We start from the raw sequence: 15,000 nt of genomic DNA, 5'->3' as shown, positions 1-15,000 counted from the left end.
GAAACCCTTCGGCAATTCACACGGCAAAGAGACCACCTCTAGTCTTCCCACTACAGCTTCTGTCTTAAGGCTTCCTCAAACAGGAGAACAATGAGAACTACACATCAAATATCAAATGTATTGCTAAAATGTATAAACAGGACAGCCAATCCAAAAACACAAACATTCACAAAACTGGAAGCATCTGTATGGTCCTATTCATATTACTATAGTACAATCCATTTATAGTAAACTCCAAGGCACTGGGCAAAGTGGTTTACTATATCAGAGGTTTACTATATCAGAAATTGTCATACTCAAGCACATAAAGTATAGTATAGTACTGTATCTTAATTCAGTCAATAATTGGGAGTCATTTTTTCTTTTCAGTGCTCCAGCAGGCATCTAAGCTAGATCACAATGCAGTGCTCAATATACATGGATGTGCATTCAATAACCATGCAACAGCTTGCACAGGAAGCATAGGCATCAGCGGTTAAAGGGACCATGAGCAGTGTCTAAAATGGCCAAATGTACTTACCTGGGGCTTCCTCCAACCCCTTGTAGTCTGTGAGGTACCCCGGCGTCCTCCAGTCTCCCTCCATTCTTCCCACAGCATCTCCGTTAGTGGTGACTAAGCTGCGCACGCACAGTTCTTGAATGAACCGTGGGTGCGCACAACACTCACACTGGCGCGCGCTAAAGAGACGGGTGTGTGGAAGGGCTGTGCATGCAGTTGCACCCAAAATAGGAGGAAGTTGCCGCTCTAACAGAGCCACCATGGGAAGAACGGGAGCGAGCCGGGGGACCTCGAGGAGATGGAGAGAGAAGGCCCCCCCAGGTAAGTTTATTTGGCCATTTTAGATTACTGCTCAGGGTCCCTGACCTGGTACAGTACTGATAGTGTGCTTCTCTGTCCAAGTTTCTGTGTAGACTGGATGATACTGTAGCATCACAGCCGTGCACAAGGAAGTCACAGACGGTGGGCAATTCCCTGCAGCATCTTACACGGGAAGCATAGGTCTCACCAGCTTGTGCTTTTGAGGTAATCCACGCAGGCCAAGAGTACTGTATTGTGTAGATAGCAAGCAGGCTACAAGTGGCTGCCAGGTTCATGGGTCCCAGACTGATGTTTGATGCATGTGCCCACCGCCCACTTTCCATTATAGCCAGATACAGAATACTGCAGGAGCCAAAAAAGAGGTTTACTATGACAGAAGTTCTATTATATCAGGGTTACTATATCAGGTATTACTCCCATATACTTATAATGGTACGTTGCTAGGGCCTAGACCTACTCTACCTGAAGTTTTACTATTTCAGAGTTTACGATAACGAAATTATACTGCAACTGAAAGCGGAATATAACCCTGCATTTCAACTTTGCTCTAAAACATTATTTACAGCATATTATATGCAAAAAGCATTTTTTTTTACTAGACCAGCATTGGAAGGGTTAAACACAGAGGTTTAAAGTTCCGTGGAGAGATATGCAGAAGGTCAGATTGTTACATTCTATTTAGTTAAATGTATCTATTGAGAAATGTTACACACTCTTTGGCTGTCCTCCAGCTCCTTCTCAGTCAGAGAGAGTGAGTCACATTCAACACTTATGCTTCATACACACTTGAGATAAAAGTCTTTGGAAAATGCAAGATCACAGACCAATTTTACCCCCTTCCATGTAGTATGAGAGCCATACTCTACACAGTCTATTCTATGGAGCTGAACTCCCTATCAGATAAAATCTTTGCAAGATGCTGCACACAAAGATGCCCGTACACACTCAGAGATGGCTCTCATACTACATGGAAGGGGGTAAAATTGGTCTGTGATCTTTCATTTTCCAAAGACTTTTATCTCAAGTGTGTATGAAGCATTAGATACATTTATGTAAACAAAATGTATCTACGTCAGCTTCGGATGCGTCTGCAGAAATCTCCAGGAACTTTAAAGCACTGTGTAACCCTTCCAATGCTGGTCTAGTAAAAAAAAAATGCTGGTTGCATATAATATACTGTAAATAATGTTTTAGAGCAAAGTTGAAATGCAGGGTTATATTACGCTTGAAATACTAAATAACTACGGAAACACGGGATCCTGCAATCATAGCGTGTATGTAATAATTGTCATGTGGTAGGTTGGAACACTTGTTTTGGTCATTCTGTTCCACAGTGGGGATTGCTAAAGGTTTATTGAATAACGGTATAGTGCTTCATAGGGCAAAGGAGTGTGTTCACCTATCAAAGGGAATACAGTTAGGGAGAGTTCACACTTACAGGGGAGGAAATAATTATTTGACCCCTCACTGATTTTGTAAGTTTGTCCAATGACAAAGAAATGAAAAGTCTCAGAACAGTATCATTTCAATGGTAGGTTTATTTTAACAGTGGCAGATAGCACATCAAAAGGAAAATTGAAAAAATAACCTTAAATAAAAGATAGCAACTGATTTGCATTTCATTGAGTGAAATAAGTTTTTGTACCCTCTAACAATAAAAGACTTAATACTTAGTGGAAAAACCCTTGTTTGCAAGCACAGAGGTCAAACGTTTCTTGTAATTGATGACCAAGTTTGCACACATTTTAGGAGGAATGTTGGTCCACTCCTCTTTGCAGATCATCTCTAAATCCCTAAGGTTTCGAGGCTGTCTCTGTGCAACTCTGAGCTTGAGCTCCCTCCATAGGTTTTCTATTGGATTAAGGTCCGGAGACTGACTAGGCCACTCCATGACCTTAATGTGCTTCTTCTTGAGCCACTCCTTTGTTGCCTTTGCTGTATGTTTTGGGTCATTGTCGTGCTGGAACATCCATCCACGACCCATTTTCAGTTTCCTGGCAGAGGGAAGGAGGTTGTCGTTCAGGATTTCACGATACATGGCTCCGTCCATTTTCCCGGTAGTGCGATTAAGTTGTCCTGTGCCCTTAGCAGAAAAACACCCCCAAAGCAAAATGTTTCCACCCCCATGCTTGACGGTGGGGACAGTGTTTTGGGGGTCATAGGCAGCATTTTTCTTCCTCCAAACACAGCGAGCTGAGTTAATGCCAAAGAGCTCTATTTTGGTCTCATCAGACCACAGCACCTTCTCCCAGTCACTCACAGAATCATTCAGGTGTTCATTGGCAAACTTCAGACGGGCCTGCACATGTGCCTTCTTGAGCAGGGGGACCTTGCGAGCCCTGCAGGATTTTAATCCATTGTGGTGTAATGTGTTTCCAATGGTTTTCTTGGTGACTGTGGTCCCTGCTAATTTGAGGTCATTCACTAACTCCTCCCGTGTAGTTCTAGGATGCTTTTTCACCTTTCTCAGAACCATTGACACTCCACGAGGTGAGATCTTGCGTGGAGCCCCAGAGTGAGGTCGATTGATGGTCATTTTGTACTCCTTCCATTTTCGAACAATCACACCAACAGTTGTCACCTTCTCTCCCAGCTTCTTGCTAATGGTTTTGTAGCCCATTCCAGCCTTGTGCAGGTCTACAATTTTGTCTCTGACATCCTTGGACAGCTCTTTGGTCTTTCCCATGTTGGAGAGTTTGGAGTCTGCTTGATTGATTGATTCTGTGGACAGGTGTCTTTTATACAGGTGACTAGTTAAGCAAGGTGTCCTTAATGAGGTTGACTAATTGAGTAAAAGTGTCTAACCACTCTGTGGGAGCCAGAACTCTTAATGGTTGGTAGGGGTTCAAAAACTTATTTCACTCAATGAAATGCAAATCAGTTGCTATATTTTATTTAAGGTTATTTTTTCGATTTTCCTTTTGATGTGCTATCTGCCACTGTTAAAATAAACCTACCATTGAAATGATACTGTTCTGAGACTTTTCATTTCTTAGTCATTGGACAAACTTACAAAATCATTGAGGGGTCAAATAATTATTTCCTCCACTGTACATCCACAGAAAACCACCACGGTTTTTGTGAACCATCTTTAACTTTCAACGCACGTCTTCCATGTTTGTCATCCAGTCAGGCTAGGTCCACACTTGTGCCCTGCAGAACGGATCAGTTTTTTTTAAACCTTTTTTTCTCTCTCCATTTTGAGAGAAAATGGCTATTTTTGCAGGGACATTTCCAATCCGTGGAAACGTCCCCAGCCGTTGCCGTGGGTGGGGGGCCTCCATGCTGAAGGGGAGAGCAGGCAGGAAGGGGGCAGCGGTGGGACCCTCCCCCCCCTCACCTCGGCCCCCCCTTCCCGTTCCCCCTCCAGCTAGTTTTAATCATTTAAGAAATAGTGTAAAATCAATATAATGTAGCAGGCGGTGAGCGGGAACTTACTTCCTTCCGTCCCAACGCTGCCGCATCACTTCCTGTCCAATGGACGGCATTACAGGAAGTGATGCGGCAGCGGTGGGACGCAAGGAAGTAAGTTCCCCGCTCGCCGCCTGCTACATTATATTGATTTTAAACTATTTTTAAATGATTGAAACTAGCTGGAGGGGGTGCGGGGAAGTGGGGACCCAGGTGAGGGAGGGGGGGCATCCCCCCTGCTGAGGCCCCCATCCTGCCTGCTATCACCCTCCAGCATGGCGGCCCCCTCTCCCACCCCCCAGGCTGTGACACAGAAACGCAGTGTTCTCCCCAGGCTCTTTTAGCCGGGTGCTCCACCCAGCTAGATTTGTTGACCACCCGGCTGTCATTGGCTCACCTCCTCACCACCTCCTATGCTGTAAGCAGAGTTGACCTGCATTTTCATCTCTCCCCACCCGGCTGCTTTTTCATGCCACCCGGCTACAATTTCATGCCACCCGGCTGGAAAATAATTCTGGGGAGAACACTGGAAACGGATCTGTTTCTGTGTCAAAATTTGCTTGTGTAAAGAGAAATCCGTTTTCCCATTGCCTGCCATGACCCCTCCGTGTATCAGGGTCCAGATCCGTTGAGTGAAAATGCAGCAGATCCAGGCCTTCCATTCAGGTTTTGAAAACGGGTCCCCGCAAACACAGACGGATCCATTTTTTTTCTTGGGTGAAGACTATTGCTATTTTTAACATTAGTATCCGGGGCTCAGTTTTTAATCAGGGCTGAAAAACGGAGCCACAGATACGATTCCGGACCTAGTGCGGTGTCAGATTTTTTTTCCCCACACGTGGAACTCCGCATTAGATGTGAACGACCCTTTAATTAACATGGGCTGTAACATCTGGTGCAATTCTGCATGTGTGGAAACCACGAGCAATCCCTCCTCCTGACTAAAAAGGATACCTTAGTCCTTATTAGAATCGGAAATTGATGCCACATTTATGTGGGGAGGTGCATATAGGCTTCCCGCACCTCCCACAGGAAGGCGTAGCGGGCGCGCGCAGTCACCAGGTGCCATAGCGGACATACTGCCCATATGCACATAGTATGTCTGGGTCAGTTGACTGCGCGCCCCGGCTACATCTTCCGGTGGGAGTGCACGGATACTGCGCCTGTGCCAACCAGTGCTATGCAATGGAGCCACTTACGGATGACACACACACACGTATTTCTGAATCTTTTAAAGCGAATGTAACCCGGGTTCGTTAAAAAAAAATAAAGAGTCAGATACTCACCAAAGGAGACGGAAGGCTCGGTCCTAATGAGCCATCCCTCTCCTCTCCCGGTGGCCCCGGTGCTGCGCTGGTTCCTCCGTTCTCGTCCCACGCCGAGGGGACTTCATACGTCTTTGGGAGCCGAGTCCTCCCGAAGAAAAGCGGCGCACCCGCGAATGTGTCAGAGAGAACGCGCGCGAATGCGCAGTATAGAGCGGCCCGTCTTCGGGAGCTCTCGGGGTCCCGAAGCATCTCCGAAGCCTCCCTTAGGCCGGGAGACAGCAGTATTTGACCGAAACGGTCAAATATCGCTACGGGGGAGGAGAGGGAGTGCTCTATATGGGACCCAGAGCCTCCCTCTCCTTAGGTGAGTATCTGACTTTTTTTCTTTTTTTTTTTACAACCCAGTTCCCATTAACTTTAAGGGCTCGTTTCCACTATAGCGAATCCTCATGCGGGCACCGCATGTGGATTTGCATAGGCAATACAAGTGGATGGGATTGTTTCCACTTGTGCGTCGTGCGGGTGCGTTTTGGTGTGCGGGGGAAATCTGCACCGCAGAGCCGTCAGATTTCGCGTGCAGCTGGAATGCGCAATGCTTTTAATAGAGAAATCGCATGCGGCTTTGTCATGCGGTTTTCTCCGCGATTTCGCATGTAATGTTATGGAAATTTACAGGCAGTGACATGGTTAAATTCGCCTGCATCTTAGCCATGCGAAATCGCGGGGAAAACCGCATGCAGAAACGCATCCGCATGCGATTTCGTCCGCGGTGGAATCCAGGCGATTCCGCACCGCAACAGTAGAAACGAGCCCTAAGGTATCCTTTAATCAGAGGCCTCTGCAAAACCACAAAAATGTATACAAAAGCTTATTAATGTACCTGTATTTATGCAAAATTTTAAGAGACTCCAGAGAAAAGTTATCAGTACCAAAGAACATGACATTCCAAGGTGGGTGGAGCCTGTGTGTCTGTCTATAAATGCTACCATGATCTGGTAAGGTATGGACTCCACAACAAATCTGCCGATCACAATAAGTAGTCCTGACCCAAAACTTGTCGGTAGGGGTATTGAGTGAGTACGACCCGACAGTCACTTGTGAGAAGTGTCTTGTACACCCATGTGGTCTCTGACCATTTAATAAACATGGCAATGATGTCTTTATGGTATGGCCCAGGAGGACAGGAAGTCTCTCAGAAGCATGCCTGGATCTCCACATCGCTGGAGGAAGGGATACATTACTGGCGTTCCATGATCTCCACACCTTGCTAGGAGTACGATGGTGACAGATGCCCCTCTTCACTGTGCTGCAGTCCACATGTTCCTGCAAGGTCTCCTCCCCCCGCACTGTGACATGGTACAGTCCGAGGTTCTCCGTCCTCTGCTGGGCGCCACCTTCCCAGCCGGAGCCCCGGGAGCACCACACGGGCCGGTTTCGCAGCAGAGCCCCCCAGTGCGGCTTACAGAAGCCCATAGCGCCTCAGCTCACCCCCAGAGGAGGCTGCGGCGAGCACATCAACATCTGCAACCTTCCACTCCGTGACAGTGTGCGGGCGCAGCCATGTCTGTGCACATGTAATACCGACCTCAGGAAACAAGGGCCAGGACTAAAGTTCCTAGTGGCAGAAATGTATTGCAGTATTGTGCAATGGTGTTTTCTGTTAAGTTATCAGCTGAACTGCAATGGTGTTTTCTGTTAAGTTATCAGCTGAACTTTCATTTGAGGGGCAATGCCAAGTTTTGACCCTAAATCTTACGTCTACAAAGCGCTTTTATTTGTATTCTGCCTGAAAAGCTGTCATACATTATATTTTCCAGATAAAAGTTATTATTGATTTATAAAGCATACCTCCCAACTTATTGAGATGAGAAAAAGGGACTCTTAAGCCGTGCCCCTGCCACACCCCTGACCACGCCCTCACCATGCCTCTAGTCACGCATACCATAAAGATTTCATAAGAAAAATATGTTGTTTTATAATTCAAACCACACTGGTCCTTTCTATCCAGATTAATTTTCCTTCATAGTAACATTCTAAAATTATAAATATATTACTTTAAAGGCTGGGAATAAAGTTTAGAGTCAATCAAACACATTTTTAGTATAGATATATATTTACATAGAAAGAGGGACAAAGTCCTGAAAGAGGGACAAATGAGTGTGAAAGAGGGACAGGGCTCTGAAAAAGGGACAGTTGGGAGCTATGATAAAGTGCCAACGTATTCCGTGGTGCTGTACAAAATAAGAACAAACATGGGGTACTGTGAGGAAACGCGGAAAAGCCGCCGCGTGTGCCAAGAGCTAGGCGGCTGACTCCGCGGCGGTTTTCACGCGTCTGGCTGTGTGGTGGAACGCGGAAAAGCCGCCGCATGTCCTGACAGCAAAGCGGCTGTTTCCATGCAGCAGCATGTGCTTGGTGTGGCTGGGTCTGTTAGTGCACCTAGGCAGATGGAGAGCTATGCTCCCTTGGGCCTGAATGCAGGACCTTTATACCAGCAGGGGAAGTGTCAGCTGATCAGGAAGGTCAGCTGACTCCTGTAGGACTCATGATTGGCTGAATGGTTCGGGCGGGGCAGCAGAGTCCAGCAACTATATATTCTGCTGCTTAGTCAGTTGCTGGTTGCCTGTCGTTGCAATCACTTCGTGGTGGCACGCAGACCCTTAGTCAGATCCTAAAGTGTACCGGAACCAGCTGGAGCTGTAATCCTACACTTAGCTAGATTCTGTTGATAGTCTAAAGTACTAGTTTGATTGTGATTATCTGTTATGACTTTCTGCCTGTCTGACTACACTGCCTCTGTCTTCTGATCCTGTACTTTGTTTGTCTGTGAGTTGCCGACTTGGCCTTCCCGACCGTGAGAGCTATCTCTATCGCTAGGAGATAGTTCATGCCTGTATGTGCTGGGCACCTGCTTCACAGGGCCAGTTCTGTATGTGCTGGGCACCTGCTCCATAGGGCCAGCTCTGTATCTGCTGGGCACCTGCTCACAGGGCCAGCTCTGTATTTGCTGGGCACCTGCTCCCCAGGGCCAGCATTGTATGTGCTGGGCACCTGCTCCACAGGGCCAGTTCTGTATTTGCTGGGCACCTGCTCCTCAGGGCCAGCACTGTATGTGCTGGGCACCTGCTCCTCAGGGCCAGCACTGTATGTGCTGGGCACCTGCTCCTCAGGGCCAGCACTGTATGTGCTGGGCACCTGCTCCTCAGGGCCAGCACTGTATGTGCTGGGCACCTGCTCCTCAGGGCCAGCACTGTATGTGCTGGGCACCTGCTCCACAGGGCCAGCTCTGTATTTACTGGGCACCTGCTCCATAGGGCCAGCTCTGTAGTTGCTGGGCACCTGCTCCCCAGGGCCAGCGCTGTATTTGCTGGGCACCTGCTCCACAGGGCCAGCTCTGTATTTACTGCCCCAGGGCCCATCCTGTATTCATTGGGAACCTGCTCCTCAGGTTCCTCAAGCTTGTTACTATTCTTCTGTATTCTGATCTTGTACCTTGTCATTCTGATACCCTGTTGCCGAACCTCGGCTCGCTCTTAGACTCTGCATCTGACTCCTGATTCTGTACCCCGATATTTCTGATACCCTGTTGCCGAACCCTTCTTGTTTATTAGTCTCCGCCTCTGCGTTCTGAATCTGTACTGTATTTGTCCGTGTGTTACGACCTGGCTTGCCTGACTTCGAGAACTGACCTTACTGTTAGAGGCAGTTCCCAGATCTGTTAGTGATACTCTCTCCTAGGTGTCACTCACGTTCTGTCCGTCCTACGCTCCGCCTGACTCCTCCCCCGGGAGAGTCCAGGCCTTCGGAAGGAATCTGTATTGCTGCAGTACTTCATACTGTACGGCACTTGTTTCTGAGGCTTAGTCCTCGAGGTATTACTGTTGCACCAAGCACTTACACTACTCAGGTGTTCAGAGGTTAGCGTTATATCGGATTATCGGTGATACTGCAGATCATCGATAATCGGGTATATTCTGCATTCTCGGTGATACTGCAGTTCACCGGTAATCAGACCCTCTCTCTGCTACACCGATCGTGACAGGTACAAAATAATACAGACAATGGTGTACACCAGTGTACCAAATATAGAGTTTTAGAGGTACAAAATACGGAGTTGATGATAACAGTGACATAATTAAAATGAATAAATGTGTGATGAAATCCAAGACACAAAAGGGTATGAACGCCCTGCCCTTGCAAGCTTACAATATAAAGGAATATGGGGGAAACAAGAGGTGGGGTGGTATATAATATTCCTACCTGGAGACAGTGTGTTTTCAGTTATCTGGTAGGAAATACAACTTAGCCAGAAGTCAACAGTAGAGATGTTGGCGAACCGTTCGCCAGCAAATCCCTATGAGCCGCTACTACTTCTGGGTCGCTATGACCCGTAGTAGTACAGCTGCGCTGGGCCGGCGGTGCGCGTCTTTATTGCCGGGCACTCTCTGCGCATCAGAGTGACGTCACGCACATGCGCAGAAAGTGCCCGGCAACAGGCGCGTGATCAAGGATGCGCACCACCAGCCCAGTGCAGCCGCACTACTCCGGGTCATAGCGACCCGGAGGTAGTACAGGGCGAGGGGTTCGCCAACATCTCTAGTCAACAGGTGAAATGGCCTAAGGTAGAGCATATGGTTGATGGAGAAAAAAAAAAGTTTTGAGGGCACGTTTACAGAAATCAAATGATGGGGAGTGACGAATGTGTTGTGGCAGAGGATTCCAGAGGAGGGGTGAAGCACGTGCAAAATCTTGTTTACGTGAATGGTAGGAGGTGATTCTAGGCTAGTAGAGGATAATAGAAAGTCATGTGCAGATCTGAGACTGGTATCTAGTGAGGAGATGTGCACAGGACAGAGATTGTGGAGAGCTTTATAAGCAAGAATTAAGAGTTTGAACTAGATCCTCAGGTTAATTGGTAGCCAATGAGGAGCTTGACAGGAGTAGCAGAGGAAGAGCGGGAAGAGAGATTAATGAGACGGGCAGCCGCGTTCAGTACAGATTGGAGGGGTGCAAGTCTGTTATATATGCTATAATAGTCCAGACGAGATATTATAAGAGCATGTATTAACATTTTTTTTTTTTTTTTAAACATACCAAGTTTATTTGACAGTTCAGCAGCAAGAAAAAGTACAAACTGTAGATAACATCCCATAAAGGGTGCATATAGATAACATACATCACTTAGCCATAGGCATTTTGTCACATCAGGATAAAATACAGACACTCCTTACAGGGGAAGCTGAAAACTTATGAAATGGTTTAACAACAAACTTGGCATGTTGGTTGTATAGTAGCAATTGTCGGATATTCCATAATTTTAACGAAGAACATTGAAACATTTCAGTGCAACATAGCGCTATTTACCCAGGGACAAGCAAAAAAGAACCTGTCCAGGGAGAAAAATAGCGGAAAACATTTTGCTTGGCGGTATCCGATCTCAGAAAAAATAGGTGTAGATAGCTTATAGATTTAGGGGGTGACTGGGCCTGCTCAGGTTTTAGTGTATCTGGAATTAAGCCACTCAAACCATACATTTTCGAATTTGGCAGAGGCATTTCTATGCTGATATATGGCCCAGCGGTATGGTAGTACTATATTAACAGATTTAATCCAATCTGTGCAGGTGGGGACCATGGGTGTTATCCAGTTTTTGGTAAGCTGTTTACGAGCCAAGTGCAAAGCTTCTAATGCAAATTGTTTGTGATATTTACTAGGTAGGGTAACTGAGAGAATGTTTAGAAGACATGTTTTGGCATCACAAATAAGAGGGCATCCCATGTGGTCATTCATAAATTTGATTATCTGCTTCCAAAAAGCATTAACACGCGGGCACGACCATATCATATGTATAAAAGTACCTCTGTCATTCCGACATTTGGGGCAGAAGTCATCAACGCCTGGTTTGAATTTAGACAATCGTACAGGAGTAAGGAAGGCTCTATGAAGTATATATAGATATAATAGACGATCAGGTAAGTATGGAGATTCTTTAGAAACGCTGGAGAGGATATCATCCCAATTATCTTCGGAGACATCACCTACCTCCCTATTCCAGAAGATGCGTTTCTGATAAATACGATGAGTGGCGTCAGGCGTGATAAGTTCACTATAAAGAAGAGTAATCAGCTGCTTGGAAGAAGCACCTTTAAAGGGAAGGTTCAGGGAGGGTGGGTAAAAAATAAAAATCAAATTCCACTTACCCGGGGCTTCCTCCAGCCCGTGGCAGGCAGGAGGTGCCCTCGCCGCCGCTCCGCAGGCTCCCGGTGGCCGACCCGACCTGGCCAGGCCGGCTGCCAGGTCGGGCTCTTCTGCGCTCCAAGGCCCGGAACTTCTGCGTCCCACGCCGGCGCTCTGACGTCATCGGACGTCCTCCGGGCTCTACTGCGCATGCGCAGTACTTCTGCGCAGTAGAGCCCGGAGGACGTCCGATGACGTCAGAGCGCCGGCGTGGGACGCAGAAGTTCCGGGCCTTGGAGCGCAGAAGAGCCCGACCTGGCAGCCGGCCTGGCCAGGTCGGGTCCGCCACCGGAGACCACCAGGAGCCTGCGGAGCGGCGGCGAGGGCACCTCCTGCCTGCCACGGGCTGGAGGAAGCCCCGGGTAAGTGGAATTTGATTTTTATTTTTTACCCACCCTCCCTGAACCTTTCCTTTAAGTATGTCTAGAAGGGGAGAGTTTACAAATTCTTTGGGAAAGTTGTCAAACTGAGCATTAAGGGCGTGCAGTAGGCCCAAGTATCTAAGGTAGGCTGATTGTCAGGGCCGGATTTGTACTTTTTACCGCCCAAGGCCAACTATACCATCTGTATGGTTGTTATCTCTGTGTGCCCCAATGAGAATTCTCCTTACTTTCCATCATTGGATGTCACAGACAATAACTATTTTAGTAATACGCGTATAGATTATAAATTATGTTTTCCTTAAGAACCGTTATGTTTGCCATCTCGTTAATGATGGACCCATTGTGTCACCATGAGAGTTAGACTGATGTATACCTGCAGGATAGAGCTTACAGGTCTTGCAGGGACGGCACAAGTACAGGACAGAGAGTTCAAAGGTTAAAGCTGTTCTTGTAGATAGGGATGACTGCATAGAACAGCTTTCCTGCCCCTCGCTGAGCCGCCCCTAAACTTCTGGTGCCCTAGGCCATGGCCTATGTGGCCTTGCCAGAAATCCGGCCCTGCTGATTGTGGGAGGTCAAATTCTACTGTTAGCTGATCAAAGGTCTTAATTATCCCCCCCAAAAAGAGTTGATGCAGAAATCTAACCCCTTTATTAAACCACCAGTCAGCATCCGAGAGCCCACTGAGTTCTTTTAAGTTTTGGTTCTCCCAGAGAGGGGTGAGTCGAAAGGATACTTCATTGTGCAATATATGATGGGAGCAGTCCCAGACCTTAAGTATTTCCTTCAAAGTAGGAGGGAGGGATTGTAGTCTACCCACTCCTTTGAATCCTTTAAGTGTGTTGTAGTAAGGGTCCTTATTTCGGTAAGGGAGCACAGAGAATATATTATTTTGGAGAGTTAATTTTCCCTCCCTAAACCCATCATAGAGGTGTGATAGTTGAGATGCGAGATAATATAGATAGCAGTTAGGGACCGCAATACCACCTAGGTCTTTTGGCTGCTGTAGAACAGGGAGAGATAGGCGATGTCGTTGCCTGGCCCATATAAAGCAGGCTAACTGGGAATGTAATTTCGAGAAAACCGATGAGTGGAGAAAAACTGGAGAGTGCCAGGATACATATAAAATTTTAGGTAGGATAATCATTTTAAATAAATTGGCGCGTCCGGTAGCATTTAAGGGAAGTTTTTCCCATGCTTTAAGTTTGGTACTCGTTTGAGCTAGTAATGGGTCTAGATTTAAGGAAATAAAATCTCCAGGTGATCTCGAAACCACAATACCCAGGTATCTGAAAGAGCTCACCCACTGCAGAGGGGTAGAGAGGTGCTGTTGGGTTGGTGGGAAGGAGTCGACTGGCATCAGAGATGATTTAGCCCAATTGATTCGGAGACCTGAATAGGAGCCATATTGGTTGATTACTTGCAATGTTTGTGTAAGTGAGTCACCCGGGTCAGACAGGTAGATCAACATATCGTCAGCGTAAAGGCTGATTTTATCAATCACGTCACCCTTGGTCCAACCCCGAATTTTATTTTCTGCCCGAATCATGGCTGCCAGAGGTTCGACAGCAAGGTCAAACAGGAGTGGGGAAAGGGGGCATCCCTGTCGGGTGCCTCGGTGAAGGGTGAATGGAGTGGAGAGCCATCTGTTGACTTTAGCTCGTGCCACCGGGTTGGTGTATAGGAGTTTTACCCAGCTAATGAAAGAGGGACCAAATCCGAGTCTGTGCAGGACCGCAAACAGGAAATCCCATTCCACAGTGTCGAAAGCCTTTTCGGCGTCTAGGGATAATACCACTCTAGTACCAACCTCATCATATTGAGTCTGTAAGTTAAGGAAGAGGCGACGTAGGTTGAGTGCTGTGGAGCGGTCCGGCACAAACCCAGACTGGTCCCTGTGTATTAAGGAGCGTGAAACTGTACTAAGGCGGCGCGCAAGAATTTTGGCTAATATTTTCACATCAGTTTGAAGTAGCGATATGGGTCGATATGCTTCGCAGCGGCTAGGGGACTTATCGGGTTTTAATATTAAAGTGATGATGGCCTCTCTCATAGAGTAAGGGAGTTCCTGTTCTTCCCTAGCAGCCATGTATAATTGCAGAAGTTTAGGGGCAAAAAAGGCGGAATGCATTTTGTACAGTTCTATAGGTAGCCCGTCTGACCCGGGTGACTTGGAGGCTGGGAAAGAGGAAATAGCCTCCTCCACCTCCTTGACAGTGATAGGGGCATCTAAGTTGAACTTTTGAGGTGTAGATAAAGTGGGAAGTTCAATTACATTGAGATAATCAAGGATCTCGGATGCTGACCTGGCGGACCGGCTGGCATACAGGTCACTATAGAAAGACACAAATCTAGCAAGGATCTCCTCAGGTGAGGATAGTATCTGACCCCCTGCATCCTCGACCCCCAACACCACCTGTGGAGATTGCTGCTGGCGTGATATCTTGGCAAGCAGGGCACCACATTTGTCTCCATTCTCATACCAATTTTGTTTAGCAAATAGCATTTTCCTGTTTGCTTTTTCAATTAGCAGTTGCTCAAGATCATGCAGTTTGTGCTTATAAGAAGCTTCATTCATTGGATTGGGCGAGGCGGCATATATAGTTTCTGCTTTAGATAATCCCTTACGAATAGAGGTTTCTGATAATGAAGATTGTGTTTTAACCCTTTTGATTTCTTTTATAAAACATTGTTTGAGGTGCAGTTTAACTACACTCCATATTGAAGTGAAACGAGCAGTGTCCCCTTGGATTAAGAGGAATTGTTGAAGTTCAGCTTCCAACCGCATGGTGCCCTCCACCCTTCCCAACCAAAAAGTATTTAACTTCCAGAGATTAGCCCTGGGTGGGAAGGTCCAGGCGAAGGACACCACGCAGGGAGA

General features: G+C 47.0%; 1 protein-coding gene across 3 annotated transcripts in view; it reads right to left on the bottom strand.

Moving 5' to 3' along the window:
* Positions 1-15,000, bottom strand: part of MTFMT (mitochondrial methionyl-tRNA formyltransferase) — a 68,486-nt gene that overhangs the window by 23,701 nt on the left and 29,785 nt on the right. Inside the window, exons 1-2 of one of the 3 annotated variants that reach the window (XM_068274994.1) lie at positions 6,380-7,073; positions 1-70 (exon numbers count right to left, since the gene is read on the bottom strand). The exon at positions 1-70 is cut by the window's left edge and continues 140 nt beyond it. In XM_068274994.1, coding sequence (XP_068131095.1) covers positions 1-70; positions 6,380-6,972 — 663 coding nt within the window. In that variant the 5' untranslated portion in view covers positions 6,973-7,073. Of the gene's footprint in view, positions 71-6,379; positions 7,074-15,000 lie in introns of those variants that run through there. The other 2 variants (XM_068274996.1, XM_068274995.1) reach the window with 2 other exon arrangements.

The sequence above is a fragment of the Hyperolius riggenbachi genome, chromosome 3 (assembly GCF_040937935.1).
Source record: "Hyperolius riggenbachi isolate aHypRig1 chromosome 3, aHypRig1.pri, whole genome shotgun sequence".
In the NCBI taxonomy this organism is placed as follows: domain Eukaryota; kingdom Metazoa; phylum Chordata; class Amphibia; order Anura; family Hyperoliidae; genus Hyperolius; species Hyperolius riggenbachi.
The sequence above is the reverse complement of the archived record's forward strand: the minus strand, read 5'-3'. Positions and strand labels throughout refer to the sequence as shown.